Source organism: Carassius auratus, chromosome 4 (genome assembly GCF_003368295.1).
Source record: "Carassius auratus strain Wakin chromosome 4, ASM336829v1, whole genome shotgun sequence".
Taxonomy (NCBI): Eukaryota; Metazoa; Chordata; class Actinopteri; order Cypriniformes; family Cyprinidae; genus Carassius; species Carassius auratus.
This window is the reverse complement of record NC_039246.1, coordinates 17,633,889-17,655,509: the sequence shown is the minus strand read 5'-3', so window position 1 is coordinate 17,655,509 and position 21,621 is coordinate 17,633,889. Positions and strand designations below refer to the sequence as shown.

The window sequence follows — 21,621 nt, the reverse complement described above, 5'->3', positions numbered from 1 at the left end:
TAACCAACAGGTCTGGTGTTTGGGTTGGATTCCCTGTAAGCTAGTGTCTAAATGCTGCAGGGATAGTTTGCTGCGTGCATGTTTCTCCTTTTTTTCGTCTTTTCCCAGATAGTACTGACGCATATATCCCAGATATTCCCGCTGTTTTTTTTTTTTTTTTTTTTTTGTAATCCCGCTGGTGTACCCTGTCATGTTGCAGATGCGACATACCGTTGTTTTTTTATCCACCACTCTCTTGCCATCACCATTATAGCTTAAAGGGAATCCAAAGTGCACCCAAACACCAGACCTGTTGGTTATTGGAGGATCTTCTCATTTCTAGTCTGTTAAACGCATTGGCTATTTTGCAACGAGCCTTCAGCGCGTACTGAGTGAGCGAGCGCCTGCTGAGTAGCCTAACATAAACATATAAGATGGTGTTTTTTTCTTCTTCGGGAGTGTCAGGGGCGTTGCCTGTTACGTTGTTTGGGTTATTGGGCTACCTTGTTGAACGCATATCATTATATTTCTTTCTCTCTCTCTTTTTTTTTTTTTCAAATATAATTAATTACTCCAACGAACCGTTCGGTATACATAATGCGTACCGCGTACCGAACCGAAAGCGTCGTACCGAACGGTTCAATACGAATACGCGTATCGTTACACCCCTAATATATATATAATGTCAAGTAAACAGTGCACAAAATCTTAATTTGTACAAAATTAGGCTTCCCTTTCTCTATTAAGATTTTCATTTCAATTTTGGGCTGCAGTATGACACACACATGCTATTCACCTAATTAATTTTAACAAAAGGCAAAGTTAAAAACCACACTGCAACTGGTATGTTGACCTAAAAAAGACAGCATCTCTGCAGAGAAGCCTCCATTTCATAAGTTAGTTTTTGCGAGGTTGTTCTTTAGGGAAATAAATAGCTGACCTGATTTCATTTCTGTATCAGCCTTTGACAGTTTCTGTTCAGACGAAGCTGGAGTTTCACCACTGTGACCATCACAGGGTTATTGCTTCAAAGTAATAACAAAACTTTAAAAATCGACTTATTGCCAGTTTCAGCCTTTCACACAGAACCCTAGTTCTTGAAACTTAACCCCTTTTTTAACTTTAAACACGGTGGAAAAGGTACAAAGTTACGGTTTAACTTGCCTTAAACAATGTTCCCTTGTAAGAACTGTTGCACTTTACAACTACACTCAAATCTTATAATGAGACTTAGATTGTTAATGACAATGTTGATTCAACCAGAGAGCGAAATCGTAGATATAACTATGTGCGTGAATTGTATGATGTCTTTGTTTAACCTGAACTAATTTCCCTCCATGCATATGCATGACTCTCAAACAATCGTCTTGGCCATGACAGAGACCATCTCTATGTGTTTGTCCTCACTCAACACCAGTTTTGCCTTTTCTAAAGGCTAAAGTTTTTCCTCCGTCCAAAAGTGGCAATCCTGCATTTCTTTTGTGAAATAAAGTACATGTACATATATGTGTTTGTCATTGTGAGATGAATCAATGCCTTTAACATTAAAAAATAGACTTCTGACTCTGAGCACACTTGCAAGACAAGAAAACCATGCCATCAGAGGAAAGATTCTGACATCTACTGGACAAAATAATAATTCTATTTTTATAATTATAAATATATAACACATTTATACATTTAGATAATATAAAGCATAATTTATAATGTAAAGTATATGTATTATTTTTATTATATAATATATCAGTGCATTCAGAATGGTACTTAAATTTATTTTTGTTTTATTTATACGTGCACAACCTAATCTACTATTATTATTAATACTTTTTATTAAAGAACATGGTGTACCAACTAATTAGTGTCTATAGATATTATGACTAAATCTCGTACGTAACTATATAGCAACTTTAGAATATACACTTTGGATATTTAAAAATAAACCTGCACTGTCAAACTTTAGTGTGAATGGATTTCCATCATTAATATTCCGCTTGCTGCTTTACAAACCTCACAACGTGGATGCCTTGATTTGTGAATTATATGTATTCTATAAATTGACGTTCGCGCAATGGTCTTATCTGATTGGCTAAGACGCAGAACGCGCTAGTCAGCTGGCCAATTAACGGCACGGCTCATGAATATTAATTCGATATTTTTCCAGCGTCATCACGATCTAATTAACATTCATGAGGTTATTCCTCGCCATAGTATGAGTAATTTGGCATTTGGCGTCACGCGCTCAGCTGATCAGCTTTTCTCAGCTCCTCCCACAACGCACCGGTCTTTCTCCACTCGCGTCCGCGGTCATGGAGGCGAACGGGACCGAGCCGCTGCCGGTGCAGCCCGGCGTGGACACGTTGATCCTGAACGGGGACGGGGCGGAACGAGAAGAAGCCGACCCAGCCAAGAAGAAGAAGAAGAAAAAGAAGAAAAGCAAGTCCGCCGCTTCCGGTGAGTGTCTCATTCATAGAGTGCCCAGGCCCCTCAGGCTTTAAACGCTCCGCTGTGAACTTCTCAGATTAACTGGACTGGATCTCTACTGTGTCTGTCTGCGTCTGGGGTCAAGCATTAGTAAGAGCCACCGTAAAAAAATAAAATAAAAAAAAAAGGAAGAAAAAGTTTTTTCCCAACCTTTCAAATTTTATCTGAGATGTTTTGGAGAAAATAGATATATATATATTCATATTGTATCTATTATTTTCATTTTTTCTTTGATATAGGTTGCAAAACATGCTGTCTGTTTCCTAAAGAAGTGCTTTTAATATTATTTTCAAATGTATATAAAATAAATATAAAATATTGTTACTTATAACATACCTTTTGTATATACTTTTATACCTAGAACATTTACAGTATAATAAATATAGGCTATTTTGCTCCTACAGAAATTACTTTCAATATACTTTTAATATATTTTTATGAAGTTATAAAATACATAAAACATACTTAGAATTTATTAACAAAATATGTAATAATTATTTATTAAATATACTTTAAAAAATATTTGTATTATTTCTTTTTATATGTGTTTTTTCTGTTTTTGATAGCTTCCTAGATTTCTAGCATTTATTTATATATATATATATATATATATATATATATATATATATATATATATATATGCTGAAAATGCTGTTTTTATTTGTGGTCCACAAAGTTTTGAGCCCAAAATGCAAACTAAGTAGACAGCTCACTAGGTTTTTAACCTAACACATCTCTATAATAATGTCTAGTTAAACAGTTGACATAAATGCTACCTAGTTAGGCAGCTAGCCATAAATAAATACTTGAAATGATATGTTTGCTAGCAGCCCGGCAGAAGTGTGATTGCCACTTTTAATGTTGCTATTAAAGTTACTGAGTTTTGAGAAACAGTCTGATTTGCATAACACTGTTCTTATTTAAGGTTATGTCAAATTCTGCCTATGCACACACTTGTATTTTACAGTATGTACTGCTCTGTGTGCTTGCATCATCAGGTCTGATGTGTTGCCCTCCCAAGGTTATATGATGCTGCAGATTGTTTCTCAGGCTTGTTTCCGAGCCAAGTGTGCTGTCATATAGATCCTGTATATGAGATGAAGCTGTGGACAGCTTCCAAACTGACAGCAGTTACTTACTTCCTTGTCACACAAACACACACACACACACACACACACAGTGTTGGAGACTGCAGCCTCTGATGTATCTGGCACACTTAGCACTTCCTTTGCTTATGGGCTTGTTCACCTGTGTGTGTGACTTTGCAGCAGGACACAGCGAGCAGGGTGAGGATGGCGAGCTGGAGCTGAGGAAACAAACCCAACAGCAGAACCTGGATGAGAAAGATAGAGAGGAGGATGGAGAAGAAGGTATTCAGCTTTCAGACGCACGTTTCTAGTTCTTTTACAGCATCAGTGATCTAACATCGCTGGTTTCCTACAGTGCTTCAGCGCTCTCGTTCTCACAGACCGTGTGTTTTCACACTACCACTTACTTTTCCTTGCACTGGGTTTGTATCTCACAATGCAATACATTTCTAGGTGTTTTTTTTCTTCTTCCTTTTTTTTTTGTTGGTAGATTAACATCTCTAGATTGATGTGTTATTATGCTAAGATACAAAATATAATTTTATATTTCAAAAATAACTCATGGTCTCAAGGTCAAGTCACAGCAATTCACTGTAGCATACCACTGCAGAAAATGATCATCATTTATGTTTTTTTTTAATATACTTACTCAATTATAAGTAATGAATACATTTCATTATTATATAATAAATACAGTACACACACACACACACACACACAACAAATATATATATATGTTTGTATAATTTAAAAAAAAAAAATTCATTTATAAAGAATGTCACATTACCTTTTTTGTTTAATTCAAGATACCACCGTGCTTTAGTTTTTTTTTTTAGTTTTTTTATTAATATTTTGAGTTTGTCTTATTTTTCATATTTTCCATTATTCTTTATTTTAGTGGTTTTGTTGTGTTTTTGTCATTTTTATTAGTTTTTTTTATGTGTATATAGTTTTATTAAATTGTATTTTCCCCAGTATATATATATATATATATATATATATATATATATATATATATATATATATATATATATAGGGCTGGCAACAATGAATTGCATCAAAATTATGACATTTTGTTTACGTAATATACTGTAAGTGTGTGTACTGTGTATATTTATTATTTGTGTATATAAAAACATATATAAACACATGTATGTATTTGTATATATATATATATATATTTACATATATATTTAAATATATATATATACACACACACACACACACACATAATGTAATTTATATATGAATATATTTATTATATATATACACAAATGAATGTAAGTCGCTTTGGATAAAAGCATCTGCTAAATGAATAAATGTACATATATATATATATATATATATATATGTATGTTCTCTTTAATTACACAACACTTGTGTCTCAGATGGTGAAGAAGCTGACAGCGTCTCTGGGAAAAAGAAAAAAAAGAAGACAAAGAAGAAGAAAGGACGTAAGTGTCTTTTCTCATCTCCTTGTACATTGTGTTCCCTGCAGGACCAGAGTCAGAGCGGAGCTCGTTGGCTGATAAAATGCCCTTGCTCTTTGCTGATTGGACAAGATGTTAGATAATGACCACTGAAGAGAAATGAGGAGTAATCAGTTATCATCAGTGTGAATGGGACCGTGTCAGTGCAGCACCTTTGAGTGTGTGACGGTACGGGGACCTCAGGAAGACTGTGTGTGTGTGTGCGTGCGTGTGTGTGTGTGTGTGTGTGTGTGTGTGTGTGTTGAAGGGATCAGAGAGCGTGTTTGACTGCCGATGCAGCAGACTGGCCAAACGCCAAATCGCTGTGCCTCTGGGAAAATCCTGCAGTGCAGACTTTATTTCAACAGGATTTTGAGCAGGTCACCAAATGCTTGACATTATTTAGCAGATATTTATCAGAGTCATAACATAAAACGTTCAAGTCAACATGAAAAACTGATGTTATCAGTTCATTTTAACTGACAGGCCTTCATATGGTCAAATATTTTCTCCAAAAAATGAAGGAACATGTATTCACACTCATTTTCAGTCTTTCAATCTTCAATTGAACATTTTAATTTACATTATAAAAAATAGATTAATTTTTTTTTATTTACTACAGATTACATTTAAACTTGAATTATTAGTGTAACTTCATTATTATTATTATTATTATTATTATTATTATTATTATTATTAGAGTATTTTTTTAAGGGGCAAAATAATCTAAAAACTACAAATGGAGGGGGAATGATTAGTACAATAAATATCTAATATCAGCTGATACTGATAAAAAATAAAAATAAAACTATTAATGTGATACCAATATATTATTATAGGTGTCATAGGCAACTCAAAACTTCAAATTTCATTAAAACATTCATTCTAATGCACCTCTTTTTTGACCGCTGTGTTAGTGTCTTTAGAGTCTCTTGTGTTAGAGTCTTTTTTTCAGCATCTCACGCATGGGAGGTTTTAGTGTGTGTGTGTGTGTGTGTGTGAGTGTTAGAATGGCCTTGTAGGAGCATTTGAAGTGATGGCCACATGGTATCCATCCACTCAGAGAGCTTTCTTTAGGCCGTTCCCACCAAAATGTTTTTTCTCAAGGCTAGCATATTAATTTGTTTTCAATTGCTTTCAATGAGAGAGACTTATTTTATTTAAACGCCATGAATGTGACGAGGCGGTAAGCTATTATTTAACTTATTTTAAATCCCAGCTCATCCCAGCTGCCCAATCATATTGGACGAGGGGCAGGACAAATACCACACTGACCAATCACCACATCCACCACTACAGCAAACCTACGCCAACAAGAAGCACAACAACGGAACAAACACATTTAAAACAAGGGCCAGAATATGGATCTTATAATATGACAAAACTAATTGAATTTGTGTTGTGTAAATTTGAATCATTGACAGGTGTTCGAATTTCCTCTTAATCCTGAAAACTTGAAGCTGTATGTTTTAAAAGATTTCAGAACAAAAAATTTGCTGTTTAAAAATACGTCTTTAAAACTCCGGCAAAAAAACATTCAGGTTGTTAAATTTCAAATGTTTAATATTCAATTTAAAAAAAAAATCTGATTCAGAATTATGTTAAATGTCACATAATATTCAGTTTTGTTAAATGAAACTTGTCAGTAATTCAAATTTACACAATACAAATTCAAATTCATAAACTGGCTGCGAAATCAGATAATATTAACATTTTCGTAGATGTTCCGTATTACAGCAACCAAAAAAAAAAAAGAAAAAAAAGAAAGGCGTTTCCAGCTGGCTAATGCTTTTGTGGACACCAAAACATAGTCTTACATTGTATGGAAGAGAGCAACGTGAACATTCTGCAAAATATTTCCTTTTCGAGTTCCACAATCCACGGATAAAATTCATTTTGATGCACAACTAAATTAGATTGAACTATCCCATTAAATGCATTTGATATCTACCATCTCTCCTCTAGCCAAAACCCAAACGAACCCTCCATCCATCCCCATCTGTGATCTGTACCCCAGCGGTGTGTTTCCTGTGGGTCAGGAGTGTGAATACCCTCCGTCACAGGATGGGTAAGATATTTAGTCTTTTCTCAAAGTGAAAACCCTCTTTAACGCCCCCCTCAGGTCACCTTGTACTTTCTACCTCATATTACCCTGTGCTCTGTGTAATATTATATCGCTGAGACTACTGACATAGAGGTCACTCATGTTCCCTCACGCCTAAACTACTCCAAAAATAGTTGTGAATGCTGTGTGTGCGAGGAGCAGCTCATATACTTAAACTTCCTCACATCATCTTGTCCCTTACTAGAGTCCTACAGCAGTCTTCAAAAACATTTATGGCCTATAAATGTATGATCTTGACCTGACTTTGCCTTAACTTTAACCGTAATCATCAGAGGAAGTACAACCAAACAACTATAAATAAAAAAATTTAACCCGACTAGCCAAATGTTAAAATAATGTCATTTATAAATTTTTGTGTGAATTTTTTCTTGTAATTAATATTGTTCTTAATTACATTCACTAGTTTTTATCTTTCATTTAACCATTTTTATTATTATTTATTTTTCTATTTAATAGCCTGGTGCAATATTTAATAACACATCCACAAAACTGAGCCATTTCATTTTACTCTAGCTAATAAAAAAAAACATATTAGACTTTATAAGACTTTTCCAATCTAAATAATGGCTTGGAAATACATTTACGGTTCCATTTCTTACAGTGTTTATATGATCAAGGTTATTCTCAAGGTAAATAAATGTACTTGCATCATAAAGTGTTTTTTTTTTGACCACTCAGGCGTAGCGCTGCTTGGAGAAAAAGCAATGATGAGAAGCAAGCGATGGATAAAGCCAATGAGGAGATGTGGAATGACTTCCGGGAGGCGGCCGAAGCCCATCGTCAGGTGCGCCAATATGTAAGAAGCTGGATCACACCTGGAATGACTATGATTGACATCTGGTGAGCCCATTATGACTTTGATATCTGTACACCTGCAATGTAAAAAACAAAAAAACTAATTGGTTGATAATATACAAAAAAGTAACTTCCCCAACCTAATGATGCTATTCTTAAAAGAAATCAAGCCCAAGTGTCCAAATTTGCCAGTTGTTTTTGATATTAATGACATGGGTCCTAGTTGCCAGCTAGATCATAACACACCCTATTTTCATGTTCTGTCAGTGAGCGTCTGGAGGACTGCAGCAGGAAGCTGATCAAAGAGAACAGTTTGAACGCAGGGCTGGCGTTTCCAACCGGGTGCTCGCTGAATAACTGTGCTGCTCACTACACACCAAATGCTGGAGACCCTACCGTCCTCCAGTACGATGATGTGTGCAAGATTGATTTCGGCACACACATCAACGGTATGGCTATATTGGGCCTCCCTTTGATTTAAAAAAAGTGGACTGGCTGAGATGCCACTGATAATAAGAAAGGGTTAGTTCATCCAAAAATGAAAATTAGCCCATGTTTTACTCACCCTCAAGGCATTCTAGGTGTTTATGACATTCTTCTTTTAAACGAATCCTGTGCGCACTTTATTTGACTACTTTTGGACTGTTGAACAAAAACAGCCGCCTACTCCCATTCTAAAGCTTGGAAGAGCAAGACATTTTTTTTTTAACATAACTCTGATTGGATTTGTCTGAAAAAAAACAAAGTCATATACACCTAGGATGATTTGAGGTAAAACACAGGCTTAGTTTCATTTTTGGGTAAACTAACCCTTTAAGAAGATTTTTATTAAGTAAAAATGTACTGTGTGTTTTAGGCAGGATCATTGACTGTGCCTTCACTGTCACCTTCAATCCAAAGTATGACCGCTTGCTTGAGGCTGTGAGAGATGCTACCAACACAGGCATCAAGGTGAGTGTGTGAGCGACTGACATGACAAAGTTATTGTGTGCGCGGAAATAACTTTTTGTCTTTCCACAGTGTGCAGGTATAGATGTACGTCTTTGCGATGTTGGAGAATCAATACAGGAAGTGATGGAGTCGTACGAGGTTGAAATAGATGGCAAAACGTACCAAGGTATTGATGAAATATATTTTTTATTGCAAATTGTTAATAGTAATTTTAATCCCTTAAGTGCACCTCATTTTGTGTGTATTTCTTCAGTCAAACCTATTCGGAATCTGAATGGACACTCTATTGGTCAGTATCGGATACATGCTGGTAAAACAGTGCCTATAGTGAAGGGAGGAGAAGCCACCAGAATGGAGGTGTGTGTGTGTGTCAATGTAATTTCATTTTGTGTTGCCTTAAAGGTGTCTGTGTTACTTTGGCTATGTCTGGAATAGCATACTACTACTTCTATTTATGCAGTATGTATACGTTGCGCAGTATGCATGGAATTTCACACCTTTCTCTAATCTTGAAGGTTTACATTTCAATTTAGCGTACTAGATTACTCCTCTTGCTATTTCTGGAGTATGGAGTCATACTGCATGGAAAACTGTATCCCATAATGCAATGCACTCAGCTTGACCTTTCACATATTAACTGGAACAAGGCTGTAACCGTGTCTTGAAATTTGACAGGATCACAATTCCTTAAACAAAACATATGCCTAATGTTTTTGATTCGTCATATTTGTTATGAATCATGAAAGAATAATAGCATGTATTTTTCGGAAACTTCATAATAGGGAACACATTAACTATTAACTTTTTTAATAGTTTAAGAGTTTTCCACTGCTGCTTATTTATAGTTACTAAGGTAGTTGTTAAGTTTAGGTATTGGGTCGGGTTAAGGGATCTAGAATATGATCATGCAGAATAAGGCATTCATACAGTATTGTTCAAAATAATAGCAGTACAATGTGACTAACCAGAATAATCAAGGTTTTTCGTATATTTTTTATTGCTACGTGGCAAACAAGTTACCAGTAGGTTCAGTAGATTCTCAGAAAACAAATGAGACCCAGCATTCATGATATGCACGCTCTTAAGGCTGTGCAATTGGGCAATTAGTTGAATTAGTTGAAAGGGGTGTGTTCAAAAAAATAGCAGTGTGGCATTCAATCACTGAGGTCATCAATTTTGTGAAGAAACAGGTGTGAATCAGGTGGCCCCTATTTAAGGATGAAGCCAACACTTGTTGAACATGCATTTGAAAGCTGAGGAAAATGGGTCGTTCAAGACATTGTTCAGAAGAACAGCGTACTTTGATTAAAAAGTTGATTAGAGAGGGGAAAACCTATAAAGAGGTGCAAAAAATGATAGGCTGTTCAGCTAAAATGATCTCCAATGCCTTAAAATGGAGAGCAAAACCAGAGAGATGTGGAAGAAAACGGAAGACAACCATCAAAATGGATAGAAGAATAACCAGAATGGCAAAGGCTCAGCCAATGATCACCTCCAGGATGATCAAAGACAGTCTGGAGTTACCTGTAAGTACTGTGACAGTTAGAAGACGTCTGTGTGAAGCTAATCTATTTTCAAGAATCCCCCGCAAAGTCCCTCTGTTAAAAAAAAGGCATGTGCAGAAGAGGTTACAATTTGCCAAAGAACACATCAACTGGCCTAAAGAGAAATGGAGGAACATTTTGTGGACTGATGAGAGTAAAATTGTTCTTTTTGGGTCCAAGGGCCACAGGCAGTTTGTGAGACGACCCCCAAACTCTGAATTCAAGCCACAGTACACAGTGAAGACAGTGAAGCATGGAGGTGCAAGCATCATGATATGGGCATGTTTCTCCTACTATGGTGTTGGGCCTATTTATCGCATACCAGGGATCATGGATCAGTTTGCATATGTTAAAATACTTGAAGAGGTCATGTTGCCCTATGCTGAAGAGGACATGCCCTTGAAATGGTTGTTTCAACAAGACAATGACCCAAAACACACTAGTAAACGGGCAAAGTCTTGGTTCCAAACCAACAAAATTAATGTTATGGAGTGGCCAGCCCAATCTCCAGACCTTAATCCAATTGAGAACTTGTGGGGTGATATCAAAAATGCTGTTTCTGAAGCAAAACCAAGAAATGTGAATGAATTGTGGAATGTTGTTAAAGAATCATGGAGTGGAATAACAGCTGAGAGGTGCCACAAGTTGGTTGACTCCATGCCACACAGATGTCAAGCAGTTTTAAAAAACTGTGGTCATACAACTAAATATTAGTTTAGTGATTCACAGGATTGCTAAATCCCAGAAAAAAAAAAATGTTTGTACAAAATAGTTTTGAGTTTGTACAGTCAAAGGTAGACACTGCTATTTTTTTGAACACACCCCTTTCAACTAATTGCCCAATTGCACAGCCTTAAGAGCGTGCATATCATGAATGCTGGGTCTTGTTTGTTTTCTGACAATCTACTTAACCTACTGGTAACTTGTTTGCCACGTAGCAATAGAAAATATACTAAAAACCTTGATTATTCTGGTTAGTCACATTGTACTGCTATTATTTTGAGCAATACTGTATGTGCATTAAGGACTAATAAACAGCCAATACGCTAGAAATATGCATGCTAATAAGCAACTAGTTAATAGTGAGAATTGGACCATAAAATAAAGTGTTACCATATTTTCTATTCAAAATACAAAATTGAACCAAAATTAGAGTAGTCTGCACTAGATATTTCTGTTGGTTGCTTGCCATTTCTGTCGTAAAATGTGAAATGTTAAAAGTTTATCTGCTTACCTCTTTACTCACTCTTTCACCATTAAAACTGAAACTTTGTGCTGGAATTCATGTTCAGCTTTTTTAAACCGTAAAGTAATATTAGTAAGTAAAAAATCAGCTGCTTTGATCTATCTTGATCATATTGACATTTTTACCACACAGAACTGCAAAACACTGAAAAAAGCAGCCATTTTTATTTATGACATGAGATCAAGTGATAACAATGTAGTATACTGGTTGAAACTTTTTTTGTTACAATTTTATGTATTTATGCTACTTTTTTATTATTTGTGAAAAGTACGATACAAATGATCCGTAGTATCCTACTAGCATATAGTCATTGCTTACTGCAGTGTTAAAAAGCTAATTGCGCAAGTTGTATTCTTTTCTGTACACATTTTAATTATACTATCTGATAAACTCAGACATTTAAATTGTTGAAAGACAAAAATGGTACTATATTACATCCATTTTCATGTTTATAGAATAATATGTAAATATTTTGACTGCCTCTCTATTAATTTCCATTCACATCCAGGAAGGAGAGGTGTACGCTATCGAGACATTCGGCAGCACTGGTAAAGGAGTGGTCCACGATGACATGGATTGCTCACACTACATGAAGAACTTTAATGTTGGACATGTGCCAATCAGGTAAGAACCAATGATAATCAGCCACTCATACATTTACATAAGCACATGTAGCATATCTGGAAGATCTGTTTTGTGATTTGACAATATATGCATTGAATGCGGCAAGGTAATTTTTGTGTTGTTTGTATTTACGCATTTTACATTAATGTTTTTGCCACAATGCAGGTATTTACAGAACCGTTTTAGGTTTAGGAATGAGTATGATTAATTTCATGATGGATGAATTGTTCGCAAGAACTGAAAACATTTACACATTGAATGCAAGAATTTCATAAGAATGGTTTTATTAATAATTTACACTTTGTATGCATTAATGATTTCTACATTAAATGCCAGAATATTTTTAGGTATGGCAAACAATTTATGCATTAAATGAGATAATTTCATATGGGTGTTTTTAGTAATAATTTACACTTTGTGTGCATTGACACATTTTACATTAATATATTTAGCATAATGCAGCTATTTACACAATCTTATTTTTCTTTTTCTTTTTTTCACAAATAACTTGTGCATTATATGTGAGAATTGTTCGTTAAAACCTAAAAAAAATTCCACTGAATGCGACAATTTACACAATACATTTAGGTTTACGAACAATGTATCCATTAAACACTTCAGTTTACGCAAGAATGCTTTTGGATTTTGCTAACTATTTACACAATTCATTGTACATGAACAATTTCCTAATTTTATGAATTTAGTAAAATGCAGCAATTTATAATATTCTTTTAGGTTTTATGAAATAATTATATGAGAATTATTTCTAAACAATTAGCAGAAAACATTTGTTTTCTTTGTATGCTTTTTTAAAAAATAAACTTCAGGCTGCCCAGGGCAAAGCACTTGCTAAATGTTGTGAACGAGAACTTCGGCACCCTGGCGTTCTGTCGCCGCTGGCTCGACCGTTTGGGTGAAAGCAAGTACCTGATGGCCCTGAAGAACCTGTGTGACCTGGGCATCATTGACCCCTACCCCCCTCTCTGTGATGCCAAGGGCTCATACACTGCTCAGTTCGAACACACCATCCTGCTCAGACCTACATGCAAGGAAGTTGTGAGCCGCGGAGATGACTACTGATACGTACATATGCATAAACACTCGCACTCCAGTCCTGTGCGAATACATACACAAACATATAAGTATTCTTAAAAGAAGAAACTAGTTTAAAACCCGAACTGCTGTTAAGGAAATGCTGCTGTGAACACACAGCTTATACTCAGCATTAAGTAAGGCATGAAAATACTATGCATGGGTACTAGTCAGTGCCCGAAGTGATAAAGATAAAGACTTTATACTCATTTGTACTCCATGTAGGGAATAAGAGAATGTAAAGAGTATGGCTGCTTGCCTTTACACGTCACTGAAGGGCTTTTGCGAGAAAAACAAATTCATCAGGAAATGAATCTGTAATGCGCACAGCTTTTACAGTTTTTTTGGTATTTGTATAATATCAAATGGCTGTCTCATATAGTACCTATTACATTTTGAACTCCCTGAATTATTTTTAAAAAAAATAATAAATTGTACAATACTACAAAGTGTTTGTAGTTCTTTACAGGTTAAATCTTTCGTTGAAGGCTGTGGCATGAATATTATTCCTGACATTAGCATTCAGAGTAGAAGCTTTGAAACAGAAATCATGTTAAAATAGTAGCCGACATAATGAGGAATCTCTGTTCAAAATAAGATTTGTAATTAGAATTATGTAAATGTTATGACTAATTTTTGACCTGTATGTGCAATTTATGTGAGAATGATGCATAATGGTTTCATTCATTTATGCATTGTATAAATGTACACATTTAGCCTGACATTAACCTGCATTTTTAGATTTTCTAAAGACATTTTATGCATTGGTGTTTTTACACAGGTATGGTTTTATGAAATTAGTCCAATGTAGACATTTAGTAATTTAAGGTTTGTTAACTATTTTGCCATTGAATGAGACAATTACATAGAATGATTTTATTAATAATTTATGCCTTATACTCATTTACATATGGCACGATGCAGCTGTACAGTAGTTTAACTCATATGCTGCAATTTGTGCAAGAATGTTTTTAGGTTTTGCAAACAAACTACGCATTTTTATACATTTTAGTATAATGCAACAATTTACACAACAGTTTTAGGTTTTATGAATGATTTACATGTGACAATTGTGAAAGAATGGTTAAAAAGAATTTGCATTTTGCTCATGTTTTATGAAAAAAATCTTTCTTTCCAATAGTTTAAAAGAATTGTAAAATATTAAGAGACATGCACATTTCATAGAAACTTAATTTCACCAAAAGTTTCAAGACAATCTTTAAAACAGTAAAGAAAACGGGTGACAAGTTGTTTAGAAAAATGCAAAAATATTCTCCTTTTATTGAGGTAAATTTCTCTATGAAGTGAGGTAACAATTTGCATAGTTTTACATCTATACCTGCTCAAAAGCAGAGGAGGAAAATGGATTTGAACAACAAACAAAATGTGGAAACGCCGTAAGATATTTGAGCAAGTGTGTGTGTGTCACGCAAACATCCAACAAATTGTACAGACTACAGAGAGCAGTCATTAACGCCACACACAGACGGGGAAAATATAACAGCATCCATTGTCTTTTGCTGGTGAAAAAGTCTTTTACATTTTCCTGTAAAATGGAAAAAAGAAATCTCTACCCAAATACCAGGTATAAAACTACATTCTGAGAAGGTGACAGAAAAAATCCTGAATCGAGTCTTGTTTAAAAGTCTCAACATCTTTAAACTGATTTGACTTGGCAGGGCACTTTAAAAAAAAAAAATGGTTCGAGACATTAAAACACTTGTGATATGAAGAGAAAAAAAGCATTTGTTTCTTACACCTTCTTTCATACTGACCCTAAAAACATTTCAGGCTCGATACACATTCACAACTCGACTTTGGTTTGTGGACAACAATCAGGAATACATCCAGACACCCATGACAGTGGCATTAATGCTGCCGACTTGGACCAATTTCACTCCCTTCGTTCACGCACACAAACGAATGCTACAATCACTGCAAGAATGACTCCTACCGAAATCTGTCAGTTGTAAAACTGTAAGGCATAAGTGTGCGTGACAAAAGCATACTTACCACAATTGCTGTACACTGGAAAAAGGATCTAACCGTTTTAAAACTGTATTAACACAATGTACAAAACAAACAGTCTCTGTGGGGTTCATGGGGTACTCAGAAGGGGTCAGAGGTCACTGGCTTTGCTTTTGTCCTGAGAGTTTCTCTGTGTGTAGAAGAGAATGTAGGCCTGGGCCTTACAGACTTCCTCCACGGCACACACACTCAGTTTGGAGTCGTTACAGTGCACCCAGAACCCTAAAAAGAAAAAGGATAAGTTGGTTTATAATACTCATGCCCTCTTTTGGTATCCTGCAAAAGTACAACAGATTGACAGAGTAGGCTATTCAGTAGTGGCAGATGAAAAGAATCGTATTTTACCTCCTTCTGTATTATAGCAAAAGGCAGTGTAATGGCCAGAGCCAAATCCCTTCCCATGATGCATGACGACGGCAGAGAGTTGGTAGAGGAAGTGTTGAGGGTGGGGGACGTTACTGGGGTCTTTGCAGCAGTAGGGTTCCATGTTCAGCTCCTGCTCAAACTGAACGTGAACGCCAATCTTCTCCCTATGGTTTCGCCCAGACCACCTAAACATACATGCACGCATTAACATCCGACCGATAACAGCAAGCTCAAAGCTGGGAAAGTAGGTCATGTTTATGTAAACGAGTACCTGAAGCGTTTGAGGTGCAGCCTGAGAACATGAGGCAGTTTGTGAACCATCAGCTGTTTTTGAGCTTCAGTCAAGACCACCTGCTTTGAACAGAACCGCCGTAGTTTGCCTTAAAAAGACAACAAAACACCTGCATTAAAGCATTTTTGATGAGTGGGATTAACTCCTCAAAAGGAGCTTTGAACCGTTGAGGTGAAACTTAAAAGTAAGGTGTGTTCTTTCGATACTGTAGTACTTTCTTTGATCCCAGTTTAATATTTAGATGACTAAGTTAGCCATTAAAATGTTGATATCCTGAATAGTGTAAAAACGGTCAACGAGGCTTTCAAAATATTGCTCTCATTGTTTGAGCAACTCAACAACAACTTCAGACTTGGCCATTGATGTGAGTTTAGGTGTTATCTATTTGACTGTCCAATCAAAAGAACAGTGTAACAGTGTAACAATCCTCTTTACTAAGCAATACCTTTGAGTGCCATGATATCCCCTTCAAATTCCAACTTATTTACTATCCCAAACATTTTATTAAAGTAGCATTGCATGTAATTGTTTCCAACTCACTGTTGCAGTGGTCGCAAGCATAAATTGCTCCCTCCAAAGCTTCGGTTTCTGTAAACTTGGCCAGCATCTCCGTCAGCCCACATGGAACCTGTGCAGCATCCTTACTGTTGCTGTGGTAACGTTCCGGGAATTCCAAAGAAAGATCCCAGAAGGGCTCTATTGTGTTTGAGCGGTGATCGCACGCTAAACACCTCACCTAACAGAGAAAAGAGAAAAATACCTAGCAAAATTGTATCTCATAAATGCGAAAAAGTGATTAAAGGACACTCCATTCAGGTATGTGAATGCAAATTAAATCCAACTGAAGCATCTGAAATTCGTCAGAAAGCTAGCACATGTGGCTTTCTCAATGTTGGCATAAAGGCGTTGTAGTACCCCACTTCAGCACCCTTTGTGGCAACTCAGAGAATGCAACACCCAATGTACACTGTGTTCTGCTATAAGTTTTTTTTGGTCCTGTCCCAAATTCTACCCTAATCCCTTGCTGTCCTTCATAATTTTACATAGACCTTTGGGTCGTCATCCTTAATGTGCACTTTTGCCAAGCGTGTACTAACATGGGCTCTACAAAAGTGCACATAAATGGCAGCTTCAAAGAGAGGCACTTTTGAGCACCCTTCTGAAAACTAGAAATGTCAAATGGGACACCCTATGGCAGGTGTTTCAAACTCAGTCCCTGGAGGGCCTCAGCCCTGCAGAGTTTAGTTCCAACCCTGCTCCAACACACAAACTATGAATTTTTCTAATAAGCCTGAAGGACGTGATTAGCTGGATCAGGTGCATTTAATTGGGGTTGGAGCTAAACTCTGCAGGGCTGTGGCTCTCCAGGAATTGAGTTTGAATCCCGGTGAGGACAGATTAGCTCAAACTCCATACGTCATTGTATGTTGCGTGCAAACTCTACCTGACTGAGGAGCTGGCCATGAAAGATGGTGTTGACCACACTTAGGACTTGTTTGATAAGCCGTCTCTGATTGGCCGGAACAGTGGCAGGTGTCAGCGTTCTGGTCCGTTCCAGCTCATGCTGTACTTTATCTAAGAGTTCGCAAAGAAATTCCTGCGCGTCCTGCTGTGCATATCCCCGGAACGCCGGGATCAGCTGCCACACGGAGTGCAACATTGCAAACGGAGACACCAGAGCCCACTTGCCTGACCACATCACCTGAAACAGTGTGTGTAACTCGTGACAAAGCGAGATGTGTTTGGAGCTGGGCTCCTTAGGTTGTATGAGCTCCATGTTGCGCGAACGGGAGGCCCCTCCGCTGAGCCCTGACCCCTGGTTGGAGCCTTTTTGCTGGAGCACACGCTGTGTAGAGAGTCCTAACTTGCGGCTGACCGCAGAGGCTAGCAGCTCTAGTGCTTGGTTCAGATCTAGCCTCAAAAAGCACTCCCGGAATACATGCAAGTGACTCAGAACCTGCAATATCGAGTTCATGTAGCAAGTATTTCCAAGGTTGCGCAAACCCGTCACTCCTGGAGTTACGGTGGGTCGCCGTTTGACAGGTGAATCGCCTGTTTTAGGGGGAGGGGCCCGAGGCCGTTTAGCCTTGGGTTGTGGACGGGGCCTCTGCTGAGGCGTTCTCTCTCTAGGAGTTCGTGGAGTAGGGGTGGAGACACGAGAAGGAACAGACCTACGCCTGACAGATTTGGTGCTTTTGGTTGACACTGCCGTGGCATCCGTAGAAGCTGCCTTTAGGCTCTGACGACGAATGCGATGGCTCTTCCTCGGAGGTGCGCTTTCCAGCTCCTCCTTGAGCTGCCGTTTGAGTTGCCGCCTTCTTTCCCGTGCCTCCCGCTTCCTCTCGTCCTCTTCCTCCTGCTGCCGCTCCTCCTCCAATCGCTTCTTCCCCCGTTCTGTTTGTGCAAACCACAAGCGGAACACACGGCCAATCAGGGCACGACGGCGGTGCCACAGCGCTGTGAACATACGGTCTTCGTCACGCAACTGCAGCTCCTGTGTGCTGGTCGACAACTGATCACCTGCGACCGAGGACGAGCGCAAGGTGCGGCCACTGCGTGTGGTGACTTCATAGCACTGGCTCTTGATGGCACTTAGCGTGCTACGCAGTAGCTTCAAGTCACCCGTCGCATTATCATTCAGCACGTAGTCATCGCATAAGTAGCAGTATACATACAATTCATTCACCTCCAGCGCCAAAGGGTGGTGCTGCTCCTAAAGACAAATAAACTATAATATGAATATAACATCAAAGAAACAGTATTATAAAATCAGACGCAATCTAACAATAGGTTTGCCATTTTTTATAGATATTAACACGTTTATATCTACATTTACATTTAATCAGTTAGCACAGCAGACACTTATCCAAAGAGACTTACAAATGAGGGAAACAGAAGCAAACAAAACCAACAAAAAAGCAACAATATGTAAGTGGTGTGCCAGGGTCCCAGTTAGTCGAAAACAGCACCCAATTTTTGGCATAAATTGTATATATTAAAGGACTTTAAACAATATATCAATTACTTGTACGTGACTCATCATTTAATCATACCTTAAAGTGCTGAAGCGCATGTTCTTCTATGTAGCGTCCACACGCTACATGCGAACAGCTGAGACATGCCCACACCGACTCGGTGGTGTTGCAGTCCACACAGTGCCATTTCTGCGGGTTCAGGATCGAGTGGTCCTGCGCGAGCCTTAAGCGACCCACGTGCTTACACCTGTCCATCACAGTCAGTCACCGCCCTCTTCACATCACCAAGGTGACGGCAGCCAGCAGTGAAACCAGCTCCTCCCAAGGCATGATGGGTAATCTGCAGAAGGCAAAAAATGGATCAGATGAAAACAAATGTGGGCTTTTTTTGTAGAAGTGGGCCTATCCTTCATTCGTGACATTATTTCTAGTCATAAATATTTCAAACAAGTACAGAATCATTCGAAAATTCAAGGTTCATTAAGACTTTATTTTTTTAAGTGACAGTAAAGATTTGAAAAAGAAATATCTAATTGCTGTCCTTTATACTTTCTATTCATCAATCATCAGAGAACACTGCAAAACAAATCGCTGCTGTTTTCACATGCAAATCAGCACAATAGAGAGATTTCTGAAGGATCATGTGATACTGAAGACTGGAGCAATGATGAAAAATCAGCATTGCATCACAGGAAAAAAATTAGGTAACACTTAAAATCTGTTAAAATATAAAGCAGTTATTTTAAATTTGTAGTAATATTTATTGTGTCTTCAGTGTTTTGTGAAACCCATTTCAGTGATCCCATATCAAAGGAAACCTTAGATACACACAGTGTACATAAGGTTATATTAAGACAGCAGTTTAACAGAGCCATCATAAAACTATTGCACAAGAACACGGTTGAGCCGATACTACAGGAGGAAGAATCTATTCCCGCCATCTCACACACATACACACACACACACACACACACACACACAGAGAGAGAGAGAGATCACAGAGAAACTAACAATCTCTGTATTTCTCCAACACAGTAATACCAAGGTAAACTGAAGTATACATTACAGAGCGAGCGCTATATTCAGGTACTACAAAGTGATTTAAAGAATACCATGGTATGTCATGTCCCAAAAAAAAAAAAAAAGTATAATAAAAACTGTTTTACATTGATACACTATAAACCACTACATATACATACATACACACACACAATACAAAGGTCAAATAGAATTAGTTTAGGTTTCTGATATATCACAACACTGAATCTTCACCATAGTCAAATAACATGGTATTTATGTCACTCTAAACATATTTAGCACAGTATTTCCATGACATACCATGTTTTTAGACACGTTACCTCGGTGCTGTGTCTGATAATATCATGGTGCTTTAAAGTGTAATCTAAACTAAAGCATGAATCTCAAGCCATCAGAGAGTATTTATCTCAGTATGTAAACAACCCGGCTTAAGCAAATATGTCCCTTATTTGGCTTCACGGACGCCTTATTATCTGTGTCACTACTAAAATAACACCTCGCTTTCTCTGGGCCCCACGTGTGTTAAACAAAAACAAACCAGTAGTCAACCTAGAAACACATCTTTGTAGACACTAGTCTTGTTCAGAAGGTTAAACATGCGTACAGCGCATTGTTATTCTGTCTAAAGTTATTAGCGCACAGCCAGTGCTGGTCTTTATCGCTATGGTTTTACTCGAAGTTTGCTCTGGGATTGTGATTTAACGAGGATGGACAAACATCCTGATCTCAATTAACTAGTCAAAACTATCAGTTTGACTTTGATGGTGTTTAGGCGCGAGAATGGCGAATGATGCTCGGCACTAACCACTTCCTTCATCTCCCTCACGGTGGTTTCAAAGAGCTAACCAGCTCAGAGCAGCTCCGCTAGTCTAGTGTCTCTAATCGGCAAGTTATAGAGGAAAGTTACCTAGCGCAAGGGATGCTAGTGCGCTAATGCTAAAATTACACAGCAGTGAAGCGAGGCGGAGGTCCTGGGCGTCTGAAACAAACCGATTGTGTTTTATTTCCGCCGCTGGTGTGCACACGATATGATCGGAGCTGTTTGAAATCGGTGATATTTCACTAACCTGATTTGTCGCCGAGCACTGGTTACTCCTGCGGCACAGCAGCGCGCGCCATCTTGTCCGCACTTGTCGCGTGGAGTGTCCCTGCGTGACGTCACGCCTGAGAGGACCAGACAGCTAAAAACCGTCTATGCTCAAAACAAAAGAGTCACTTCAACACCCCTCACTTTTACTGTCTTTATAAATAAATACATCTCGAGACGCTCGGTGGCGAAACACGTGAATGATGTGAACCAGTTTAAACGGTGGCTAATGTTTACGTGTCCATCTCTCTCTCAGTCCAGAAATGAATGTGCATTCAAATGAATAAAAATTACAGGTATAATGGTGCTTTTTGTAAAAAGAACTTACTTATATTCCTCATATGTCACTAGAAAAGAGCATATGAATGCATTCGGAAATTGAAATGTGACCCTGGACCACAAAACCAGTCATAAGGGTCTATTTTTCGAAATTGAGGCAAA

At 37.6% G+C, this 21,621-nt stretch overlaps 2 protein-coding genes across 2 annotated transcripts; one reads left to right on the top strand and one right to left on the bottom strand.

The window, feature by feature from the left end:
• The first annotated feature begins 2,198 nt into the window (after window positions 1–2,198).
• Window positions 2,199–13,848, top strand: metap2a (methionyl aminopeptidase 2a). The gene is made up of 11 exons (XM_026230255.1): window positions 2,199–2,430; window positions 3,729–3,830; window positions 4,937–5,002; window positions 6,983–7,085; window positions 7,821–7,982; window positions 8,205–8,386; window positions 8,794–8,888; window positions 8,958–9,054; window positions 9,142–9,245; window positions 12,187–12,302; window positions 13,130–13,848. Exons 1-11 carry the CDS (start codon window positions 2,286–2,288, stop codon window positions 13,380–13,382), a joined length of 1,425 nt encoding a protein of 474 aa, XP_026086040.1. The 5' UTR covers window positions 2,199–2,285; the 3' UTR covers window positions 13,383–13,848.
• A 797-nt stretch (window positions 13,849–14,645) lies between these two features.
• LOC113061193 (ubiquitin carboxyl-terminal hydrolase 44) lies at window positions 14,646–21,296 on the bottom strand. Its single transcript, XM_026230250.1, has 7 exons — window positions 21,161–21,296; window positions 19,134–19,395; window positions 17,525–18,793; window positions 16,621–16,816; window positions 16,060–16,168; window positions 15,768–15,973; window positions 14,646–15,644 (listed from the first exon to the last, which is right to left on the bottom strand). The coding sequence occupies exons 2-7, from the start codon at window positions 19,308–19,310 to the stop codon at window positions 15,514–15,516; spliced, it is 2,088 nt and encodes a 695-aa protein (XP_026086035.1). The 5' UTR covers window positions 19,311–19,395; window positions 21,161–21,296; the 3' UTR covers window positions 14,646–15,513.
• Between the last annotated feature and the right edge of the window lie 325 nt (window positions 21,297–21,621).